Below are 23,123 nucleotides of genomic sequence, written 5' to 3'. Positions count from 1 at the left end.
AAGATCTGCCAGCCAAGAGACCATTTAAAATCAGCTTTGTTGTCTTTTGATAATTATAAGATTAATATAAATCTATTACATAAAATTGAAAAGAGTAGAGCATGACATCAGAATAAGATGCTCCATGCTCTCACTCCCCAAAAGAAATATTAAATATATATATATTTAAAGAACTGAAGATGAACTCTACCCCAGGCAAATGTGTAACCAGTCTCACTGAATACAGCAAATAGCTTTGAAAACACCATCTGATCAGAATCCCTACCCCCAGCATTGGATATTCACATGAACAAGAATAAAATCGACCCTCACCTTACACCATACAAAAAACTTAACTCAAAATGGATTAAAGATTTAAATATTTAAATGTAAGAAACTACAAAGCTCTTAGAAGAAAACATAGGGGAAAACTTTCATGGCATTGGTCTTAACAATGATTTCAGTGATATAGCACAATGCAAAAGAAAATGAAATATCAAATTCAAAATGAACAAACACCAAAACAAACAACAACCATAAAACCAACTAGGACTACATTAAGCTAAACTAAAAAGCTTCTGCACGGTAAAAGAAAAAATCAAGAAGGTAACAGACAACGTACAGAATAGAAAATACTACAAACTATCCCTGATAAGAAATTAATCTCTAAAATGTATAGGAAAAGTCTACAACTCCATAGCAAAAAAATTAAAAAATCTTATAACCCCATTAAAAAGTAGGCTAAGGACTGAAATAGACATGCATCCAAAGACAACATGCAAATGGCAAACACATATATGAAAAAATGCTCAGCAACACTGGTCATCAGGGAAATACAAATCAATACCACAGTGTGATATGAATTCACACCTATTGGTATGGTTATTACTAAAAAACAGAAGACGTGTTAATGATATGGAGAAAAAACAACTATCATATACTGTTGTTAGGAATGAAAAATGGTGAAGGCACTATGGAAAACAGTATGGAAATTCCCCGCAAAATTAAAAATAGAACCACCATATGATGGAGCAATCTGATTCTCTTTCTATACTCAAGAGAATGAATATAAAGATCTCAAAGAGATATCTGTATTCCCATGTTTATTGATGCATTATTCACAATAGCCTAGATGTGGTAAGAAACAATGTACATTCAAAAGATAAGTGGGTAAAGAAACTGTGATATATATATAGATAGATATATATGTATATATACATATACAATATGTATATGTTGTATATGTATACAATATGTATATATTGTATGTATATAATGGAATACTACCTATTGCTTACCCTTCAAGGAGGAAATTTTCCAATATGAGAAAACGAATCTTAGGGAAATTATGCTAAGCGGCATAAGCCAGAATAGCAAATACTGTATAAATTAACTTATAGAAAGCATCAAATATAGTCACATTTTAGAATCAAAAGTGGGAGTTGGTTTCTAAGGGTAGGAGGGTGAGGGAAAAGGGTAGTTGTTATTCCATGAAGAGTTTCAGGTAAGCAAGATGAATAATATCTTACAGATGTGAGGTACACATGATCCCTACAGTAAATAATTATATTTTGTACTGTTAAAAATTTGATAAGGGTGTAGATCTCATATTGTTTTTACCACAATAAAATCAAATTTGAAATAAAATCAAATACGAAAAATAGACTAGAAAAATATAAAAATAAATATGTATTTATAGTATAAAATAAATTAAAATATATATTCTCATTGTTGTCTTTCTCACACTACATCACTCCCAGTTCCTACTGGCAGGGGAGACACCAGTTCTGCATTAAAGAGCTCTCCATGAAGTCCATATTGAGAGCTAAGGTTTCACTTACTTGTGGTACTGGTTTAACAGGTCTCACCATTAAGCCTCCAACATATACAGTATTGGGAAGTAGAGGCCGAGCAAACTCAAGGGCAAAGTCAGAGTTAACAAACCACAGCTCTGCTTTCCTTAGAAGATGAGACAGAACTGGCCTTAGACCTTCTGGAAAATGTTCCTTGATGGTGTTGTCAAATATAGACTGGACTTGCCATTGCTTCATGGAAACACCAAAGAACTTCAACAAATTCTTCAGTCTTCCCCAGAAGTCCATGTGGTCAGTTAGCAAGGAATGGAATACTGGAACATAAGACACAGGGCTTGGTAGCCCAAGGTCCAAAGTGTTAAACTGTGTGGGAAGAATTGCCACAAATGGCTTTCCAAGCTTCTCAGCAACCAGGAAAGAACAGAAGTCAAATGCTTCAATGAATATCAGGTCAAAGTTCTCATTTTTCAGGGAATCCATGATATCACCTCTCTTGAGCAAATCACTGCATTGGATTCCCAGTTGTATCATTAACTTAAAAAAATTGTCAGGTGTTTCCCTGTAAAAAAATTAATGGCAAATATTCATTGGAGCTGTAATTTCACAAAGCTTAAGAGAATCTTTGGCTCAAAGAACATATCCCAGGTAAGTAAGATCATATCTGGCATTAGCCCACATAATTTACCAGTGTCTAATGAATACTCTGCTCTCATCACTCTGCTCTGGGTGTTTCTGCTTCCTAAAATGTTCTCACTTCCTCCCCTCCCCTTTCTCTGGCCAATCCATATGTATGCACTAGTAAAGTTAATTCATGGTCCTTCTAGTTCGTCTTTTTGTTTTGATTTACTTTGTTCTTTTTAAGGTCATTCTACATCGAAAACATTCTCTGTCACTAGTAGATCTCAGAGTCCCATGTCTAGCTGATACATTCTGTGATGTTCTGTTGAAGTTAATTTGTTTCATTTCTTCTGTTGAAGTTTCATACTGACATCTTACAAGTGACTATCCTGTTTCCTAACCAAACTATGGAAATAACTTCATGGCATCAATATTCATTTATTTGAAACTGGGTATATCCTGAATTTGACAGATTGTCTCATACAAGGAACTTTCTGACAGTAGTATTAGAATCTAAATCTTAAGTTGAACATGAGATTTATCTCTTCCTACCTAAAGAGATTAACAGTTTTAAACAAACAAAAATAAAAGCCTATTCAAATCTAACTATTATCCTTCCATTTCATGCCAGCTGGAGTAGTCACAAAAGTTCATGCTAGAATTTTACCACTACCTATTAAGACTCTTCTTTATGGCACTATTCCAGGAATTAGTCTCTCAATGTTTTGCCATCAGTGTCTGCAAAGAATATGACCTTTTTTATACAGCATATGGGTGATAGATGAGAATATTCTTGATGAGAGGTTACAGGCCAGGTGCTTTGGAGACCCATGGGCCTCCTATTGAATGAAGGACTGAGAGAACCAAGGCCCAGCAAACCTGTAACCTGTGCAACATTCTACCCTACCAGCCCACTTAAAGAAGGACCATAGGTGAGAGCTTATTAGCAATATGCAGATATACATGGGATTTAAAATCACCTTCGTGTGACAATAGATGATTAGCTGAAATTATTCTCTATTACATTATAAAAGATTTTATTTAAAGAAATATTGATTAATATCGTTGAAAATTCAAGATATGAAGTACAAATTCTTTAAAAGTAGAGCATTAATCATATTGGAAATTAAGTTAATCCATTGAAGAAATACAGGAAAGTGCTGTGCTTCACATATTGTACCATATCTAACGTGTGTATAAAACTGGTCTCTAAAATAATCAAGTGAGGTAGAAGAGACAAGACATATAATTTTTAAATATGTGAGTAGCAACACAAGATAAAATAGACAAAGCTTCAAATGAGAACTTCAGATCAGATCTCTTATAGATGAGAGAATTTAGTCTTCTAGTCTGACTAAGGAAAAAGGATTTATGGAAAAAGCCAGATTTTAGAATCACCTTGTAGCAAATAAAATTTCTATGGAAAGAAGGGAGATAGAGATGAGGCCACTGTATTAACCCAGCAGGAATGAATTTGTGTCTTTTCCCTATAACATGATAAGTGACAACTTTCTATATTTCCCAGGTAATGAACACTACTCTCAGGTTATTCACTCATTTTGTATCACCAAGATACTTGGTTTTTCAAATGAGTTTAAAAGACAGTGGTTGAAGGTATTAAAAAAAACAATATTCAAGATGCCTGGGTAGTTCAGTGGGTTAAGCCTCTGCCTTCAGCTCTGGTCATGATCACAGGGTCCTGGGATCAAGCCCCACATCAGGCTCTCTGCTCAGCTGGGAGCCTGGCTTCCCCCTCTCTCTCTGCCTGCCTCTCTGCCTACTTGAAATCTCTCTCTCTCTCTTTCTCTCTCTCTCTGTCAAATACATAAGAAAATCTTTAAAAATATATATATTCATAAGCATCTTTCTATTCTTGAATTTATGTGAGGGTAAGAGAGGATAAATAAGTATTACATGGTGGGTCTCACTTGCCTAACAACAATGAGAAATTTAAGTTGTCTAAACCACCTTCTTTGTTGTAGAGTATGAAAACAAATATCTAGGTGAAATGTTGCCTGGAAGATCCAGAAGGAATCCTCACTATATGGAAATACATACATGTATTCCCTCACTATATGAAAATACATACATGTTTGCAGTGGAATAGCAACAGTACAAAGACTGAATGTTTGGGGGTGCAAAACTCATCCACTCCATCCATCCACTGCACCATCATTGATCTCCCCATCCATTCACTCATCCATCTATACATGCAAGTATCCATTCATGCAACCATTCATTTCTATCACTAAAGTGGCAAGTGTTTTGTTCAGAGAATAAAAGAAATTACCTGCCAAGCAAAGCTTCTGTCACAAAGAAATCAAAAAGTTTCTTAAATTCTTTTCTATGATCTTCAGATGGAAGCCAACTGATAACTTTGTACGAAATGTTTCTCTTTTCTAAAAAAAAAAAATTAAAATTAAAAATAAAACACCAATAAGAAAATGTTTAATGATACCATACAACCCTAATTAACAATGACATGATGATATCGTGTTTGTTTACTCCAAGGATTGTATATATATATTCAAATGTTTGCTTTTTGAACTGGTTTGGTTTGGTATTTCTGCTTTCTCATTTCTTTAATCATGCAACCTGCTAAACTTTATTGAGAACGATATAATGATAGTCACTTTTACTCATTTTAAAGTAAGAGAAGTTTCTGTTTAAACTTTGCACTTAAAGGTGTAACTAGTCACCATTTTATAGGTGAGAAAAGAGTACCAGATAATTGGTCCAGAGTGTACATATAGTGAATGGTACACTTCATATCTAAATACATGTTTTATCCCAGCTTCCCAGGCATTTCCCACCTATAAAAAGAAATCATTTTCATTAAAATTTAAAGTGATATATGCACAGGTTTTTCACTCTGCCAAAAGAATTACCAAACTCTAGATTTTAAAAAGCGGTCTTCTGCAGCCCTACTTCACATCCCGGAATTTCTCCCATAAGTCATGTGTAAAGGAGTCTGACACCATTCTTGAGGTTGGACTGATGACAGCTTTCAAGTTCTATCCCCCCCTTAAACTTCTGGGACATATCTTGGCAAACAGAGAAGAAAGCCTCAACATGCCATCTCTTAAGTGAGGAGTTTCAAGCCAAGCAAACCAGACCCAAGTAGGGGAATCTTCACCTCCACCCTACTCAGAAGCTTCCATAATTGGCATTTGGGGACAAAAGTATGGGAGTAGCCTTTCAGTGGCCGGGGCCATGTGTCTCACCAAACCTGTTTTCTGTGTTAGCTTAGATTGTGCTTCTGAATCCCAGCATGAGCCATGATTGACACTAGGCTACATAGTACATAGTACATTAACCTGTGACCCATGGTTGCGTGTCTCAAGTACTGTCCCCATTACGAACAGTGCTCTGGGTAAGACTGATTCCAGTTTACAAGTACAATGAATGGTGTGAAGAAGGACAGTCACCATGTCATAGGTAGGAAGAGATACACACCTACAAAAGTAGAAATAACTCTACAATCCTAGAAAATGCTTTTGCTACCACTGCCGATTATATCTCTTTAGCTTAAAGAAAACCTTGATTAAAAGAGGAACAGCGTGATCTCACAAAACAAACTGAGGGTTGCTGGGGGGGAGGGTTGGGAGAAGGGGGTGGGATTATGGACATTGGGGAGGGTATGTGCTTTGGTGAGTGCTGTGAAGTATGTAAACCTGGCGATTCACAGACCTGTATCCCTGGGGATAAAAATATATGTTTATAAAAAATAAAAAATTTTAAAAAAATTTTAAAAAATAGAGGAACAGCGTGTATGTGTATGGTTAGCTTGTGCAGTTGTGATCTTTCTACTTTTTTTTTTTAATGTACAAAGCAGCTTTCTTTTTCTTTTTCTTTTTCTTTTTTTATTTTCAGCATAACAGTATTCCTTGTTTTTGCACCACACCCAGTGCTCCATGCAATCCATGCCCTCTCTAATACCCACCACCTGGTTCCCCCAACCTCCCACCCACCGCTGCTTCAAACCCCTCAGATTGTTTTTCAGAGTCCATAGTCTCTCATGGTTCACCTCCCTTCCAATTTCCTCCAACTCCCTTCCCTTGTCCTCCATGTTATTTTTTATGATACTTCCAACTCTGTTCTCCTTTTTCAAGACAGCTTTGCCTACCCTGCATCTTTTTCATAGTTCCATATAAATTTGAAGATTGTTCAAGTTCTGGGAAAGAAAAAGCTGTTGGCATTTTGATAGGGATTGCACTACATGTTTTGGGTAGTGTACATTTTAACAATATTAGTTTTTCTAATCCATGATCATAAAATGTTTTTCCCTAAAAAAAAAAAAAAAGAGGAACAGGGAAAAACACTGATGACACCCCCATGGAGATTAACTCAACAGGTTCATTCAAACTCAATCTCAGGTCTCTCAAAATCACTGCTAGCGAGGCACTGCTACCTAGCCTTGATGATACTAATTGGGGTGCTCCGAGGGAGAAATTTAAAAATATGAGCAGGTTAGAACAAACACCGACCCAAAACACATCTAACAACAACCCAAACAAAGAGGAAAGACAGGCGGAAAGCAGGGTGGGAGAGTCAGGAAAGAAAATAAAACAGAGGTCTCAGCTTTGATACATGTGGAATTTAACATTACTTGTAAAAAGCCTTTATAACAGAAGAAAAGCACAGAATGGCTTTTGTCCTCTACATCAAAGCTTCTAAATTACTTTAAACATTGAGGGACGCCTGGGTGGCTCAGTTGGTTGGACGACTGCCTTCGGCTCAGGTCATGATCCCGGAGTCCCGGGATCGAGTCCCGCATCAGGCTCCCAGCTCCATGGGGAGTCTGCTTCGCTCTCTGACCTTCTCCTCGCTCATGCTCTCTCTCACTGTTTCTCTCTCAAATAAATAAATAAAATCTTTAAAAAAAAAAAAAACATTGAATGAGATATACCAATGACAAACCTTAATCGTCTTAATGAATACTTGGGCAAAAATAACAGATACATAAGAAGAACTCACTGAATTTATCAAAGAAATTCCTGTACTCTAAGGAGTCAAAAATATTAGTTATAGAGGACAGATTTGCATGCCCTGTCTTAACTACTAGGACTAAATATCCCATAGTCATAATAGCCATTTTTTATATTATCTCCTGGTGGCTATGGTTGCTCTTATGTAACAAGTCATTAACAAAAATAAAATTAAGGTTTTAGCATTTACAGTAATTTTGACAAAAAGGGACCCTTTGGATCTGCCCAACATATTAAAACTGTTAATACACCCAAATATATATTAAAAGAGTATCTTTAAGGATTATAATAAGATTTAACCATTACATAGAATATGTTAAGCAAAGAGTGATTATCTCCACTGATTCTCTAATTTATAAAATTTTAATAGCCTAATTCAGACTATTCTTAAACCAGAAAAGAAGTAATGATGCCTTGCAGTGGATTACTATAAGGCTATGGACATGACGTAGCATACTAAGACCCCCCATTTCTAATTATTACTGAAATTGCAGACTATGTCTAAGTACTAATAGATGCTTTACATGCATAGATTTGGCAATGATTCCTATTTGGCAATCAATTCCTATTTCAACAAGCTCTCAGCTGCAGTGTCTCCTCACCTTCACCTTGGCAGGAGACAAATCATTTGTAACTGCTTTCTTATGGACTACCTCAACAACCTGCACACAAGCTTTCCCGGCAAGACCTTAACCGCATTCAGTTTTCTCCAGAAGTACATGTATGACATTGCATCAAGGACAACCTCCTTTTGCAGAGATCCATCCAGCACGGGCACTCAGGACACAAACATTCACACAGGAGCTCACAAGAGGGATATGCTGCTGCCCTACACAAAGCACAAGCCGTGGCACCTCAGTTGAATTCCTGTGAAGAGTTACCTGTCAGTTGAAGGTCTTTCCATCCCTGACACCATCAAGAAACAATTATTGGGGCTCACTTCCAGCATGAGAGTATAAGAGCTTTCCTGGACACACATTCAAACAGAAACTGGTCAAAATTTTATTTTATATGTACACACACAAATTCAACTAAATATACATAAATGCTGAACAGAAAAGTTGGTCAGAAGGTAGTGGTAAATATTCTAGGAAGATGGGGGAGAACCAAGAATCTGTCTCTGCACCTAGATGACAATTGTCCATCTGTGCCCAAGAAAATGCTTGAAAGATCTTTCAGAAAAGATCTGTAAGTACCAAAATTTATACCTCAGGTTGAGCCTCACCACAAAGGCAGCCTGACACAATCACAATACAAAAATAATAAGCAAATTAATAGCAAAAACCTGCAAACTCTGTAGAAGGGAGGAGAGTCTCATCTCCAGATTTAACACATTGTTAAATTCAATTGGTCAGTTTTCAACAAAAATCATAAGACACACCAAGAAACAGGAAACTGAAGCCCATTCAGAGAAAAATAATAAATCAACAGAAATTGTCCCTGAGAAAGACCTGATGGCAGATATACTAGACGATGACTTTAAAATAACGGCTTTGAAGATTCCCAGGCAACTAAAAGAAAATGGAGAGAAGGTTACAAAAAGTGTATGCAAAGTAGAAATATCAATAAAGCATAGAAAATCTAAAAAAATTTCAAAAACAAATTGTGGCACTGAAAAATGTAATAAATGAAATGAAAATTTCACTAGGAGGATTCAAAGGCAGATTTGAGGGAGAGAAGAAATAATCTATGAACCTGAAAATAAGACAATGGAAATTATCAAATGCAAAGAACAGAACGTTAAAACACTGAAAAAAAGAACACAGCCCAAGGGACCAACATATGCATTGTGGATGCTCAGAAGAAGAAGACAGAAAGAAAGGAATAGAGAGGATATTTTAAGTCATAATGGCTGAAATCCCATAAACTGGGTGAAAGATATGAATAGAAATATCCAGGAAACTCAATAAACTCCAAGGAAAATGAACTCAGACACCCACATCAGGACACATTATAATTAAAATTTAGAAAGATAAAGAGAGAATAGTAAAAGCAGCAAAAGAGGGCATGTAAAATGATGAGCCCTAGTGTTATATGCAACTGGAATTGAATTATATGGAATTATTGAATGCTATATCTGAAACTAATGATGTACTATATGTTGGCTAATTGAATTTAAACTTAAAAAGTAAAAATAATAAAAGCAGCAAGAGAAAAGTGACTCATCACATAGAAATGACTGATTTACTCAACAAAATTTTTTCTGAAGGATGTCAATGAGATGATGAATAGATTTCTTTTTATGGAGGGAGGATAGGCATCCAAGGAAAGAGAGAGAAAGAGAACCTCAAGCGGTTTCCTTGCCAACATGGAGCCAGCCATAGGGATGGATCTCACAAAGCTGAGATCATGACCTGAGCCAAAATCAAGAGTCAGATGCTTAATCAACTGAACTGCCCAAGCACCCCTAAAATTATCAACAGATTTTTAATCAGAAGTTTTGGTGCCCAGAAGGCAGTGGGCTAATATATTCCAAGTGCTAAGAAAAAGAATGATCAACAAAAAATTCAGTATCTGGCAACACTTCAAAAGTGACATTCCTATTAACACATTCCTGGTAAACAAAAGCTAAAGTTGGTTGTTACCACCAGGCCTACACTGATAGTAGGGAGCCCTCCTGGGAAAAAGGAGGCCACCAGATAGTAACTCAAGAGATATGGAAAAATAAAGATTTTAATAGAGGTGAATGCATAGGAATTAGATAGCTAGTATTATGGCAATGTTTTCTAACTTGACTTGAACTTTCTACATGTTTTTTGAAAATAGTACATTTTTGTAAAAAATATATTATTAGTTTGAAAACAAGTATTTAAACTTTGTAACTCCAAGTTTTCTCTGTAATTTAAGGTACTAACACACTTAAATTAATGATAGTTTATGTTTGGGGCACATAATGTAAAAAAAATGTAATTTTGTGATATCAATGATGCAAGGGGTTGGGGATGAAAAAACATTATATGAGGAGAATTTCTGAATTTTGTTAAACTGTTATAAATTAAAATGTGAGTAGCATAGATTTTAGCATGTTAAATTAAATCCCCATCGTAACACACATAAAAAATAACTATAGCCATACACAAAAGGAATGGCACAAGAATTTAACATTTCACAAGAATCAGCTAAGCACAAAAGAAACGGTAATAGAGAAAGTGAAGAACAAGAAACCTATAAGATATATAGAAAACAAGTATCAAAAGGACAGAAGTTTCTCCTTATCAGTAATTACATCCAGTGAACATGATTAAACTCTCCAATGAAAAGACAGACATTAACACAATGGACAAAAACAGATGTACCCAATGTTCACAGCAGCAATGGCCACAGTCGCCAAACTGTGGAAAGAGCCAAGATGTCCTTCAACAGACAAATGGATAAAGATCTGGTCCATACATACAATGGAATATTACATCTCCATCAGGAAGGATGAATACCCAATTTTGTATCAACATGGATGGGACTGGAGGAGATTATGCTGAGTGAAATAAGTCAAACAGAGAGAGTATATTATCATATGGTTTCACTTACTTATGGAGTAAAAGGAATAACATGGAGGACATTAGGAGAAGGGAAGGAAAAGTGAATTGGGGGAAATCGGAGGCAGAGATGAACCATGAGCAACTGTGGACTCTGAGAAACAAACTAAGGGTTTTGGAAGGGAGGGAGATGGGGGGGTGAGTGAGCCTGGTGGATATTAAGGAGGGCACATATTGCACTGGGTGTGGTGCATAAACAATGAATCTTAGAACACTGAAAAAATTAAATTAAATTAAAAATATATATATAATCCAAATGTAATAGCCTTGTGAGGTGACAGATGCAAGCTATACTTGTGGTGAACACTTCATAACATGAACAGTTGGCAAATCAATATGTCACATACCTGAAATTATTGTAACATTATGTATCAACTATACTTCAATAAAAAGTAATACTTTAAAAAATTAAAAATAAAATGGGACTAACAATGGAAAAAAGAGGATGGGGTCTGTGGAACCTTCCTGTACTATCTTTGCAGCTTTTCTGTAAATCTACCATTATTCCAAAAAAACCAAATGTATTTAAAAAAAAACAAAAATATAAAGCCTATAAACACCCACACAAAGAAAAACATGATCCAACTGTACATACTGTGTTCAAGAGACTCACTGTAGGTCCAATGAGACAGACAGACAGGAAAATGATGGGAAAAGAAATTCTAAGTGAAGAATAAGCAAAAGAAAGCAGATGACCAAATATCAATCACAACAGACTTTAAATCAAGTAAGATTGCAAGAAACAAAGAAGGATATTAAATATTAATAGATGTTCAACACAGCAAGAAGATAGGACTATTATAAGCACATATTCACCTAATGAGAGACCATAAAATAGCTAAAGCAATAACTGACAGCTGGATATTTCAACATCCACTGTCAATAATAGAAAAACCAGAAAGAAGATCAGTTAGGAGACAGAAGACTTACACACATTGATCCACTTGGTGTAATAGACATACACAGAACACTCTGCCCAACAGCAGCATACACATTGTTCTCAAGAGTACATAGGACATTTTTCAGCAGAGTCCATTGTTTAGCCACAATAAGTTTCAATAGGTGTTAAAACATACTTATCACAGGCTATCTAACCACACCAGGATGAAGTTAGAAATCAACAGCAAAAAAAGAAAAAAGAAAGAAAGAAAAGAAAAGAAATCAACAGCAGACAGAAAACAGAAAATTCACAAATTATGGAAATTAACATCCTTATAAATAATGCACGTATCAAAGACAAATTACAAGGGAAATCATAAAATACTTACAGAAAATTAAAAATGGTATACAACACACCAAAAGCTATGGGATGCCAAAAGCAGCGGTTAAAAGGAAACTTGGAGTTTTAGTGCTTATATTAAAAAGGAAGTTATCAAATCAATACCCTATTCTTCCACCTTAAGACACCAGCGAAGAAAGTGTACTAAACCTAAAACAGAAGGCGAAATTGACAAAGACTGGGGGAAACTAATGAAATTGGAAATAGAAAACCAACAGAAGTCAATAAAAGCAGAGCCAGTTCTTTGAAAATATCAAGAACATTTACAAACAAGAAAGATACAAATTATTAGCACCACAGATGAAAGAAGGAACACCACTAATTACCACACAGAAATGAAAAGGACTATAGGAGAACAGGTGATATGGACAAATTCTTAAAGACAGAAACTACCAAAGTTAACTAAAAGAAGAAAAAGACATTCCAAAGAGACCTATAAAGACAAAAGGTTGTTCCATTTGGGTAAAGAGCACAGAAACTCTTGCCATATAGATATCCAAAATATACCTGAAGGTTACACATGTGTCTCCACACACCAAAGACACAACACACAGCATGAAGCAAGACTCCTTATCCTCTACAGATTTTCAGACATTACTGATTATGAATGACCAAGGCACTGCTTCATTTCTCTATGTGCACAATGCTGGTCTTTTGAACAAGACATTCAGTGAAACATTCAGCTCCCTCAACAGCCTCAGGCAGCAGGTCTCATAAAATGCCATAACGACTTTCTTATAAAAGATCCAACTGAAATAAATGAAACAGGATGTTCTCATCATCAGTCAAACATGAAGGGAAACACCCATTCCAGCCCCACCACCGACTACCATAAAAGCCCAAAAGCATCCTCTTTTCCCTGCTCTCTCAATGTATGTTTGGACCAGACTGAGACTTTCTTTACTCTCTCCATGAAGCCTGATTATGTTATTAATAAGCCATTGCATATTTTTAAATATTTTATGTTTAAGTAATCTCTGCATCCAAAGTGAGGGCTCAAACCCACAACCCCAAGATTGAACGTTGCATGCTCTACCAACTGAGTGAGCCAGGAGCCCCTAATAAACCACTTTATAACCTCTTTGTGTGTATACAAGGCTATAAATCTCAACATTCCAATCTAACTTTGGGGTGAGGAGAAGTTAGAAATCAACAACAGTCTCTCAGGGTGGCTACAACAATTTTAGAAGGAACAATAGTTTTACCCAAACTCTTCCAGAAAAGTGAAAGAGGAATACTATCCAATTCACTCTGTCAGGAAACTATTGCACTGATAATATTGCCAGAAAAAAGAAAGAAAGAAATCCCAAGAAAATCAGAGAACCATGGAACCACATGGACACGGATATAAAATTTAAACCAAAATTGAACAAATTACATCGAAAATTACATAAAAGAGAAAACACATTGAGACCAAGTGGAATTCGTTCCCAGAACACAAGGTTAGTTTAACACTTGTGAATCAGTGTCACTCATTATTTTGACAAAATAAGCAAAAAAAAAAATCATATATTCATACCAATACATGCCACAGAAGCATGAAATTAGACTTCATCGAGTTAAATATTCTGATCTTCCAAAGAGAGTGAAAGATGAGTCATGGATTGGAAAGAATATTTGCAGATTTATATCTGATAAAAGACTTATATCCAAAATATCTGAAGATTCAATAATAAGAACTATTTATAATAATAACCCAATTTATGAATGGCAAATTTGGCAAACAGTTACCAGTAAAGGTATATGAATGACAAGCACATGAAAAAAATGTACAGCATCATTAGTGATAAAGGAAATGCATGTGAAAGCCACCATGAAATACAACTAAACACTTACACAATGGTGACTAAAAGCGAAAAGACTAACCTTATCAAGTATTGGCAAGGATGTGGTATGCATAGAACTTGCAGTCAATTCTGCTGTGAGAAGCAATGTTACAGCCTCTTGGGAAATGGTGTGGCCCTTTCTTCAAAAGTGAAATATACACCTAACATACGGTTCAGCTACTGCACTCCTACCAGTTAATCCAAAGAAAAGATAATACATGTTTATACACGGGCTTGTACACAACTCTTCACAGCAGGTTTATTTGTAATAGCTCAAATAGGAGACACACCTAATGCCCATCAACAAGCAACTAAATAAAAACATTGTGGTAATAAATACATTGAACATTATTCAGCAATAAAAGTGAGTGAACTATGCATACACACATTATAAATGAATCACAAAATACTTTTTGTTGAGTTCAATAAACCAAAATCTGAGGCAGCATAATTGTGATCTGATTTCTATAAAATCTATATGATACAATCTGACATAGGGTGACATATTGGGGATCGTTAGGAAATGGGAATGGAAAGGTGGGAGAGTCAGGAGGGGAGATGGCAGAAGGACATTAGACATCTTCTAGTGAGGAACAAATATATTTGTTATCTTGACAATGTTGATAGTTTCACAGGTATAAATACAGACATATGTTATCATATGTATATATCCAAAGGTAACAAATTGAAAATATTATTTCCATATAATGGTTTAAATAATGAAGATAAGGAACTTCAATCTGTGCCCACAAGAAGATGACAGGACCATATTGAAATTCTTTACTAAATAAAACCAGACCAAATACATGCTAAAATGGTTTTTAGACATTGCAACCCAGGAAGTACAGGATATTTGTGGACAGCTGGAGAAAACTTCCAAGATAGAGCTCATGAAGGAGATACCCAGATCTGGCCTGGCCATCTCCCTGAGGGAGCACATCAGATTTGGGGGAGGACATGGCAGCTGGAACTCACAGGGCAGAATACCACAAGAAAGTTATGGGGAGAGAAAGCTCTGGGGTTGGGTTCTTCCTGAGAACGGTCAGTGCAAACATGGGAAGAAACTACCCAAGGCACCATAAAGAATGAAACACAACAAAACCCAGAGGTTATACAGAGCCTCTTCTCAAGCTACTACTCAGTCTTGAGAGTTAATGAAGATCTATGGAAAGCTCCCCGATCAGCTAGATAAAGGTGCATTTTGATCCGACTTCTGTAATTTCTCTCAATAGGATCTAAAATTCAGAGGAAAATAATGGTTGTAATTTATTAAACTCTATAAACCCCAGCAATAAGAAACTGACCTCCCCTTGGTAACAGCAGACTAAGATACTGGGTTTTTTAACTCCCAGGGCTAAAGTGAGCACTGCTTCATAGATAAACTAAAGAGCCCATGAGTGTAATCAAAGCTTGAATTTCAACATAGAGTTCCCTTACATTAGCTACTGATCTCCTCTCCTGCCTCCATACCCAAAGAAAGCTGGACTAAATGACTTCAAGGAGTGGAATTATCTGGTCAGGACAATATCCCACCAGGCAGAAATTTACTTAAATGTTTGTAGGCAAGCCCCCTGAGAACCAAAGATGTAAGTGCACAGATCCCCAATACAAAGAAGAACTGTCATCTGGGGAATATCTATCTACCTGGTAAAAGGAGAGGCATGACAAGCTCTCTTAGGAGAAGGAAGAGTCAGAATTGCAGACAATTAAGTCCATTTGAAATTGGCATCTTAAACTTGTGATTTCAGTTATTGATTAGAACAATCCTATGTCTCAGCAATATAGAATGGAGCTAACTGAGTTTTTCTGCAGCCATTTATTCATGAAAGTTATAAATAAAAACCTTATGGGGAAGTTATCCAAACAGGCAGTTAATGCAGGTTCTAAAGTTTCAATATTGAGTGTGCAATCAGGTCAACAAAAATAACCCAATCACATGTTTCTTTATTTGCAGACCTCCCCCAAGGTCTACTGCTGAAGAGAAAATAATCTATTTCAAAACCTCAGAAATCCCCAGTGAATGGTAAATGTTGCAAGAAACTCTGGACTAGTAAAACTTGGAAGCAAGAATAAGACTTGGGGCGGCTGGGTGGCTCAGTGGGTTAAAGCCTCTGCCTTCGGCTCAGGTCATGATCCCAGGGTCCTGGGATCGAGCCCCACATCGGGCTCTCTGCTCCGTGGGGAGCCTGCTTCCTCCTCTCTCTCTCTGCCTGCCTCTCTGCCTACTTGTGATCTCTGTCAAATAAATAAAATCTTTAAAAAAAAAAAAAAGAATAAGACTAAAAGAATCCATAGGTCCCCTGAATGGTTAGTAGTTTTGAGTGTAGGTATATTTGTCAAAGAGGTAGAATGTCTACAGCTTTCAGCAGTTCCTCAATCCATAGAAATCACCAAAATGAAACAATCATGGACTACAACTACCATGGTTGTCAGTCAAGGCAAATACACAATTAGACTGACAAACAAAGGGATGTGTATAGGAAGGATAGAAAGGATATCCAGTGAACAAAATAGAAGCCAATTTAGATGATTAAACCATAACAGAGCCTGAAGTTCAACTCTAAATGTTCATAATTGCTCATATTTGTTTTTATCAAAAATGATTAATTTGGGTTTTTTTTTAAGTAAAGTTTCAGCAATTCTGAATGAGAAACCCAGAGTTAAAGTTCCAGATCTACCCAACTCTATTATTCACCTGCTATGTGAACATGAACAAATCTTTTGAGTTCTTTGGTCCTCTATATTCCTGTCTGTCAACAAGAGACTTGACCCGATTGATGAGTTTCATCTTAGCTACAAATTTTTTGGATTCAGTGACCCAAGAACATCTAACATCACTATGCACAAAGTCAAGGACAGTCAGTGACTTCTCAAGAAAATAGGATCATCCCACTGATAGATTCTGATCCTAGGATATGACCAAAAGACATTCTTTTAAGAGGCTTTCTTAAAGTTCTGGTCTCATAACAAGAGTAAAAAGTAACCTATAAAAGAGAAAGAACAGCTCTCCTTACATAACAGAAGCTAGAAATATGACTAAGCCGTTCTGTTCAATACAATTAAAGGCACACCACAGAGCAGCAGTCATCAAAATGATCATAATCATGTATGGAGGTTTGCCTGAAATGAAGTGACACCTAGGTAAGGGGGTAAGCCATGGAGTTATGGCATGTGGGGTCCTGGTCTATAGAGCCTATTATAATATCCAGCAGGGAACATAAAAACAGACACACACAGATTTTTCCCCTTCTTTCAATATAGCTAGATTCAAACAGATTTTGTGCTAAGCAGGGCTGTACAGAAGACACTGTCTCTCTGGGATAGAAGAATGAAATGATTCATAAAAAAACATACCTGGGATTAAAAATTCTTCTATGTGAAGAAACATAGTGACATTATGACCATGATCTTGAAGAATCTGAGATACCCGGTCCAGCAGGAGATAATGGCTTCCACCTAGGAACAATATAAAATTTCATTTTTGTAAAAATGTGAACAGAGTCTGAAATTGATGTGGAGGATGGGGATATGCAAGGTAAGGGGGCAGAGTAGTGTTCATGGTGATCCAAGGAAGATAAATTACTTCAGAACCCCCATCTCACTCTGGATATGCTCCAACAAAGATATCTCTGTCTGGTCTGTCCAAATCTTGACCTGGGGCAATCCTCCATCAGATACTTCCTTTTGTGACTCATAGTCTTCATGTCAGTGTGATGAGCTTCTCTTCTTGGGCCTTAAGGAATTCCTGATCTGAGGTACATACTGATATTAGCCAGACCTTAGGAGACACCATGCCCTAAAGAAATAACTGTACTGGAAATTAGAAACAGTGCTGTGTGGCATTGGGAAGGGTGCGTAGTGGACAATCAGTCAGAGCTCTTTATAGAATACTTCTGTCTGGAAATTCATGTTAGAGTGGGAACAGACACATGGGAACTTAAATAACAGTCCAAGAAATAGGATTTGAAGCAGAAGGAGGTAGACCCACCCTTTAGAATCAAAATCCTGGGAGATTCAAATATACTTGGCAGGATGTTTCAGGCCTGAAAATTGCTGAATATCTAATTAAGGCATTCAGGATAACTATGAACCCTTGGGTGGAACTACAGGATCCTGTATGTGACAGACTGGGGTGTCACCCATCCTAAGACTCCTGAGATTCTAAGGAATGAGAACTTTGATCTTCTGGGAGGTACAAGTTCTATCAATGATTTTCTAAAACCATGAGTGATCACGGGACCTCTTTTATTTTAGTCTATGAGTCTCAGAGACAGAGAACGCCATATCAGTAATAAAGGAATAGAATTTGCCCACACTGAGAAGTGGGATTGTTAGCAAGATGAAGATTTCATGATTATTGGGTCAGCAGAGAGGGATGTAGGACTATCAGAAAGGTGTGTATCTGTGGAAATCACTCTAGTCTTTTATATCTGTGCTTGTCCTGCCTGAGGTAAAAAGGATTATAGAAAACAAAAACCCCTACTCTCTCAGACTGCCTGCTCTGCCTTCACATTTAACCCTTGGAAAGAAAGGACACACGGGACAAGCCATCTACAGAGGCAGCCATTCCTGAGGTCTTGGTGAGCCCAGTGCATTCTGGGCTAGAGGTGGGGCTTCCAGTGTCTCCAAACCACACCTGCTCCCTCTCAGAGTCTGGAGGAGACGTGCTTTGAAGAGTAAGGAAGTTTGTTTTCTTCTAGTTTTTGTTTTTTGCCACTATTATTAAAAAATTGATTTAAAATAAAAATCAAGATTTTTAAAATACTGACTTTTAGGAATAATTACTGTATAGAGTTTGGGGAAGAAGACAAGTTGAAGGTAAGAAACAGTGTGTAAAGTCCAAGTGTGTCTATCATGAAGGTCTGATGTGCTCTTGCAAAAGGCCCCTCATTCCCCTGACCCTCAGAGTGCCTCTCAGGAAATAAAAGAGTGATGCCCAGTTAGATGAACTCAATGGTTTCTTAAAGTCTAAGATCACAGATTCACAGGGATCTAAAAGTGATCATCAGAGCCCCCTATCCTTTCACAATGGATCCAAAAGAGTCTTGAGGAAATTCTATCCTATGATGCCTCCTTATCCTGATAAATGTTCTTATTCCCCTTCTGTTGCCTTTGGAGGCAAAAAATAAAGGAAATAAACCTGAGCTCACATAGAACTAACTGCTTCACTGTCTTTCAAAACCTTCCACCACCAAGGGTGAAAACAGAGAGGGGATCCCAAGATCTTGATTATCCTGGGGCCCCTTCCTCTGCCCTGTCAGTTCTCCAGGTGTCTTATTAATGACACATTCCCAGTCTATACTGTTGCCCCCAAAAGCCCCCATCCTTGGCCTCCAAGAGCCTAATACTTACCTCACCTTCCACTTTCTACTGGCATCTACTGCACACCCCCAGACTTCTAGGGTATACCTCTCAAAGTGCCTACCTTCCCTAGAGTAAGTGACTCAAGGTCTCCAGGTCATCACTGGAACTAAATTCTGGCCCCAGTTATGCACAATGGGAATCACCTCCAGAGCAGATAAAAAGAGAGGAAAGGAGGGGCACCTGGATGGCTTGGTGGATTAATCCTCTGCCTTCAGATTGGGTCATGATCCCAGGGTCCTGGGATCGAGCCCCGCATTGGGCTCTCTGCTCAGCAGGGAGCCTGCTTCCCCCTCTCTCTCTGTCTGCTTGTGATCTCTCTCTGTGAAATAAATAAATAAAATTAAAAAAAAAAATAGAGAGAGCGAGAGAGGAAAGGAAACTGCTTTTTCTTTCTCCAGACCCACTCCCTCTTCTCCCTAGTCTGGGATCCAAGCCCTGTTTGGAAAACCATATGGAATGACACTCTGACCCAAGGCTGTCTGCCTGAGCCATAGCTGAGGTGCCTAGGAAGCAGCTGTCTCTAATTCTTCTGCCAAGTACTCACCTAGGGAGGATGATACAGTCATAATTTTGGCAGCCTCTGAGAGCAGGAATCCAGGCAGAAGGAAGGCAGCAAGCAGGAGTGTCCACTGCCCCGCCATGCTGACTCCTGTTCTAGCTTCAGAGCACAACCCTGTGCCCAGAGCCCTGTCCCAGGATAACTGCCCAGTAACCTGTGGATTCTGGAAGCATATGCTGTGTTGGCAGCCAAGGAAATGTGCTTGCAAAGAGCTGGGGAAGAGGAGAGGAGTGGATTTTGCCTCTCTTCCTGTTTGTTAATTCTTACCCAGCTGTTCCTCCTCTCAGTAATCACTCCACTGGTTAATGTGTCCTCACCCTCCCTAACCTGGGGCAATTGGAAGGAGGGGTTCATGAGTCTCCTTAACCCTCTCGATCCACCACACACTCCACAGAGAAGATACTCTGAACCAGGAATGATAGAGACCGTAGGAAGTCACTTTCAAGATAGTTCCATTACCAGGTGACTGAGACATTACCTGTCTCCATTTTAAGGACTATCTGAATTTTCCCACCTCCTAAGTGCTCTATTGACTTCGTGCTGCCATCCCCATACCCCCTTTCCCCATGTACCTGCTTAAAATCTCTGCTAGTCTCCAATCTCAAGGTCCCAAAATCTGATTCCCAAAGAAAAAATACCTACGTTAATTGCTCAGAGTTTCTTTGGAAAATAACTAAATATTGGTAACAAGTGCCAGTGTCTCCTAAGTGTTAAGCCCCCCTGGAAGGCCAGGTCTTGACCAGAAGCATTGAACCTCCAAAGGTGGGTCTATAGTTCTGAATGGGCATGACAAAGAAGTTCTATTTTTATAAACATCTGAACTTATTCATTAGAAGATTTGTAAAACTCTCCCAATATTATTCTAGTTTTCCCTTGTACTATGTGATTCTATGTATGTGCATTCACAATTATCGTCTGTTCTGGTATTCTATCTTCCCCGTGAAAAATATATCTGCATTATGAACACACCATTTAATATTGATGTGATCACATTGCTTTGTCTACAAATCTTATTTCAATCCTTTCAATGGTCTGATTAATATCCTCCAATGGTCCAATTAATATTCTCTGTTGTCCTATGAATCTGGTGGTTCAGGAAAAAATCCAGATCATAGTGCCATTAGTTATCACTTCTATTCATCTCCTTTAGTGAGGACTGACTTTAGCCCTTTTTTGTCTTTCATGTCATTGATATTTTAAAGAGTATAAGCTGCTTATTTTGTATAATGGATCCTAAATTGGGTTTGCCTGATGCTTCTCATTACAGTTCAGGTTACTAGGGAGTTTGGTGGGAATACTACAAAGATGGTGTTGATTCCATCTCAGTGAATCACAATGGGAAGCTCATGATGTCAGATGGTCCTGTCGTTAGAGATGAAAACTCTATCCCTTGTTTAAGGTGGTGTTCACCAAGATTCTCAACTGTAAAGTTGCTATTGTTTACCCTATAATTAAGGAATAATATGTGGAGAGACATTTTGAAACTAAATATTCTGTTCCTATCAAATTTCACTCACTCATTTTATCATCTTTCATATTTCTTATCTTTCAAGTATTATTGTCATGGTGGCAAATTAATGATTTTTTTATTATGTTCAGCTACCCACTGTATAGTACATGATTAGTTTTTGACATAGTGTTCAATGATTCATTAGTTAAGTATAACACCCAGTGCTCACCACAACAATATCCTTAATATCCATCACCCTGTTACCCCTTCTCTCAAACCTCCTCCCCTCGGAAACCCTTAGTTTGCTTCCCAGCATCCAGTCTCTCATGATTCATCTACATCTCTGATTTCTCCCCCTTCAGACTTCCTTCCCTTCCCTTATGGTCTTCCATGCTATTGCTTATGTTCCACATATGAGTGAAACCATATGATAATTATTTTTCTCTGTTTGACTTACTTCGCTTAATATAATCCCCTCTAGTTCCACCCATGTCAATGCAATGGTGGGTATTCTTCCTTTCTGATGGCTGAATAATATTCCATCATATATAGTACCACCTCTTTATCCATTCATCCACTGAAGTGCATCTCCACTGTGCAGAAGCTTTTTATCTCAATGAAATCCCAAAAATTCATTTTTGCTTTTGTTTCCCTTGTCTTTGGAGACATGTCTTAAAGGAAGTAACTGTGGTCAATGTCTAAGAGATTACTGTCTATGTTCTCTATCTCATTCATACAGGGTCTACCAAACAAGAAAATCTAACAACTATGAAGATCTATGCCCCCAACATGGGAGCAACCAACTACATAACCCAGCTATTAACAAAAATAAAGAGTCAGATCAACAATAATACATTAATAGGAGATTTTAACACTCCACTCTCAGCTTTGGACAGATCATCTAAACAGGAAATCAACAAATAAGAGCTTTGAATGACACATTGGGCCGAATGGACTTCATAGATATATATATATATATATATATCTATGAGTATAGATATATACTCATTCTTCTCAAATACACGAAGAACTCTCTCTGAAATAGACCACATATCAGGTCACAAATCAGGTCTCCACTAATACCAAAGATTGAGATTATTCTCTGCATATTATCAGACCACAAGGCCTTGAAACTGGAACTCAATCACAAGAAAAAAATTTAGAAGGAGTTCAAACACTTGGAAGTTAAAGAGCATCCTGCTAAAGAATAATTGGGTCAACCAGAAACTTAAAGAACTTAATCAATTCTTGGAAACTACCTTAGTCCAAAACCTGTGGGATACTGCAAAGATGGTCCTAAGACGGAAATATATAGCCATCCAAGCCTGTGGGATACTGCAAAGATGGTCCTAAGATGGAAATATATAGCCATCCAAGCCTCTCTCAGAAAATTAGAAAAATTCCAGATGCAAAGCTAACCTTATACCTGAAGGAACTGGAAAAGAACAGCAAATAAAACCTAAACCAAGTGGGAAAAGAGGGCTTCCATTGCTTCCAGATTGTTTTACTTGTTGGCATATAGTTGCTGGTAATAATTTCTAATAATTGTTTCTATTTCCTTGGTGTTAGTCATGATCTCTCCTATTTCATTCATAATTTTATTATTTTGGGTCCTTTTGAAAACTTACAAACTACCAAGACTGAAACAAAAAGAAATAGACAATCTGAATAGACAAATAACCAGTAACAAGATTGAAGCAGTAACCAAAAACC

The 23,123-nt window shown here is 37.3% G+C and overlaps 1 protein-coding gene across 2 annotated transcripts in view; it reads right to left on the bottom strand.

Moving 5' to 3' along the window:
- Positions 1 to 20,093, bottom strand: part of LOC116586986 (UDP-glucuronosyltransferase 3A2-like) — a 28,494-nt gene extending 8,401 nt beyond the window's left edge. The window contains exons 1-5 of one of the 2 annotated variants that reach the window (XM_032337606.1): positions 19,946 to 20,093; positions 17,392 to 17,493; positions 14,941 to 14,946; positions 4,702 to 4,810; positions 1,821 to 2,352 (exon numbers count right to left, since the gene is read on the bottom strand). In XM_032337606.1, coding sequence (XP_032193497.1) covers positions 1,821 to 2,352; positions 4,702 to 4,810; positions 14,941 to 14,946; positions 17,392 to 17,493; positions 19,946 to 20,042 — 846 coding nt within the window. In that variant the 5' untranslated portion in view covers positions 20,043 to 20,093. Of the gene's footprint in view, positions 1 to 1,820; positions 2,353 to 4,701; positions 4,811 to 14,468; positions 14,475 to 14,940; positions 14,947 to 17,391; positions 17,494 to 19,945 lie in introns of both variants that reach the window. The other variant, XM_032337605.1, reaches the window with a different exon arrangement.
- Positions 20,094 to 23,123: the final 3,030 nt, after the last annotated feature.

This window comes from Mustela erminea, chromosome 3 (genome assembly GCF_009829155.1).
Source record: "Mustela erminea isolate mMusErm1 chromosome 3, mMusErm1.Pri, whole genome shotgun sequence".
NCBI lineage: Eukaryota > Metazoa > Chordata > Mammalia > Carnivora > Mustelidae > Mustela > Mustela erminea.
The sequence above is the reverse complement of the archived record's forward strand: the minus strand, read 5'-3'. Positions and strand labels throughout refer to the sequence as shown.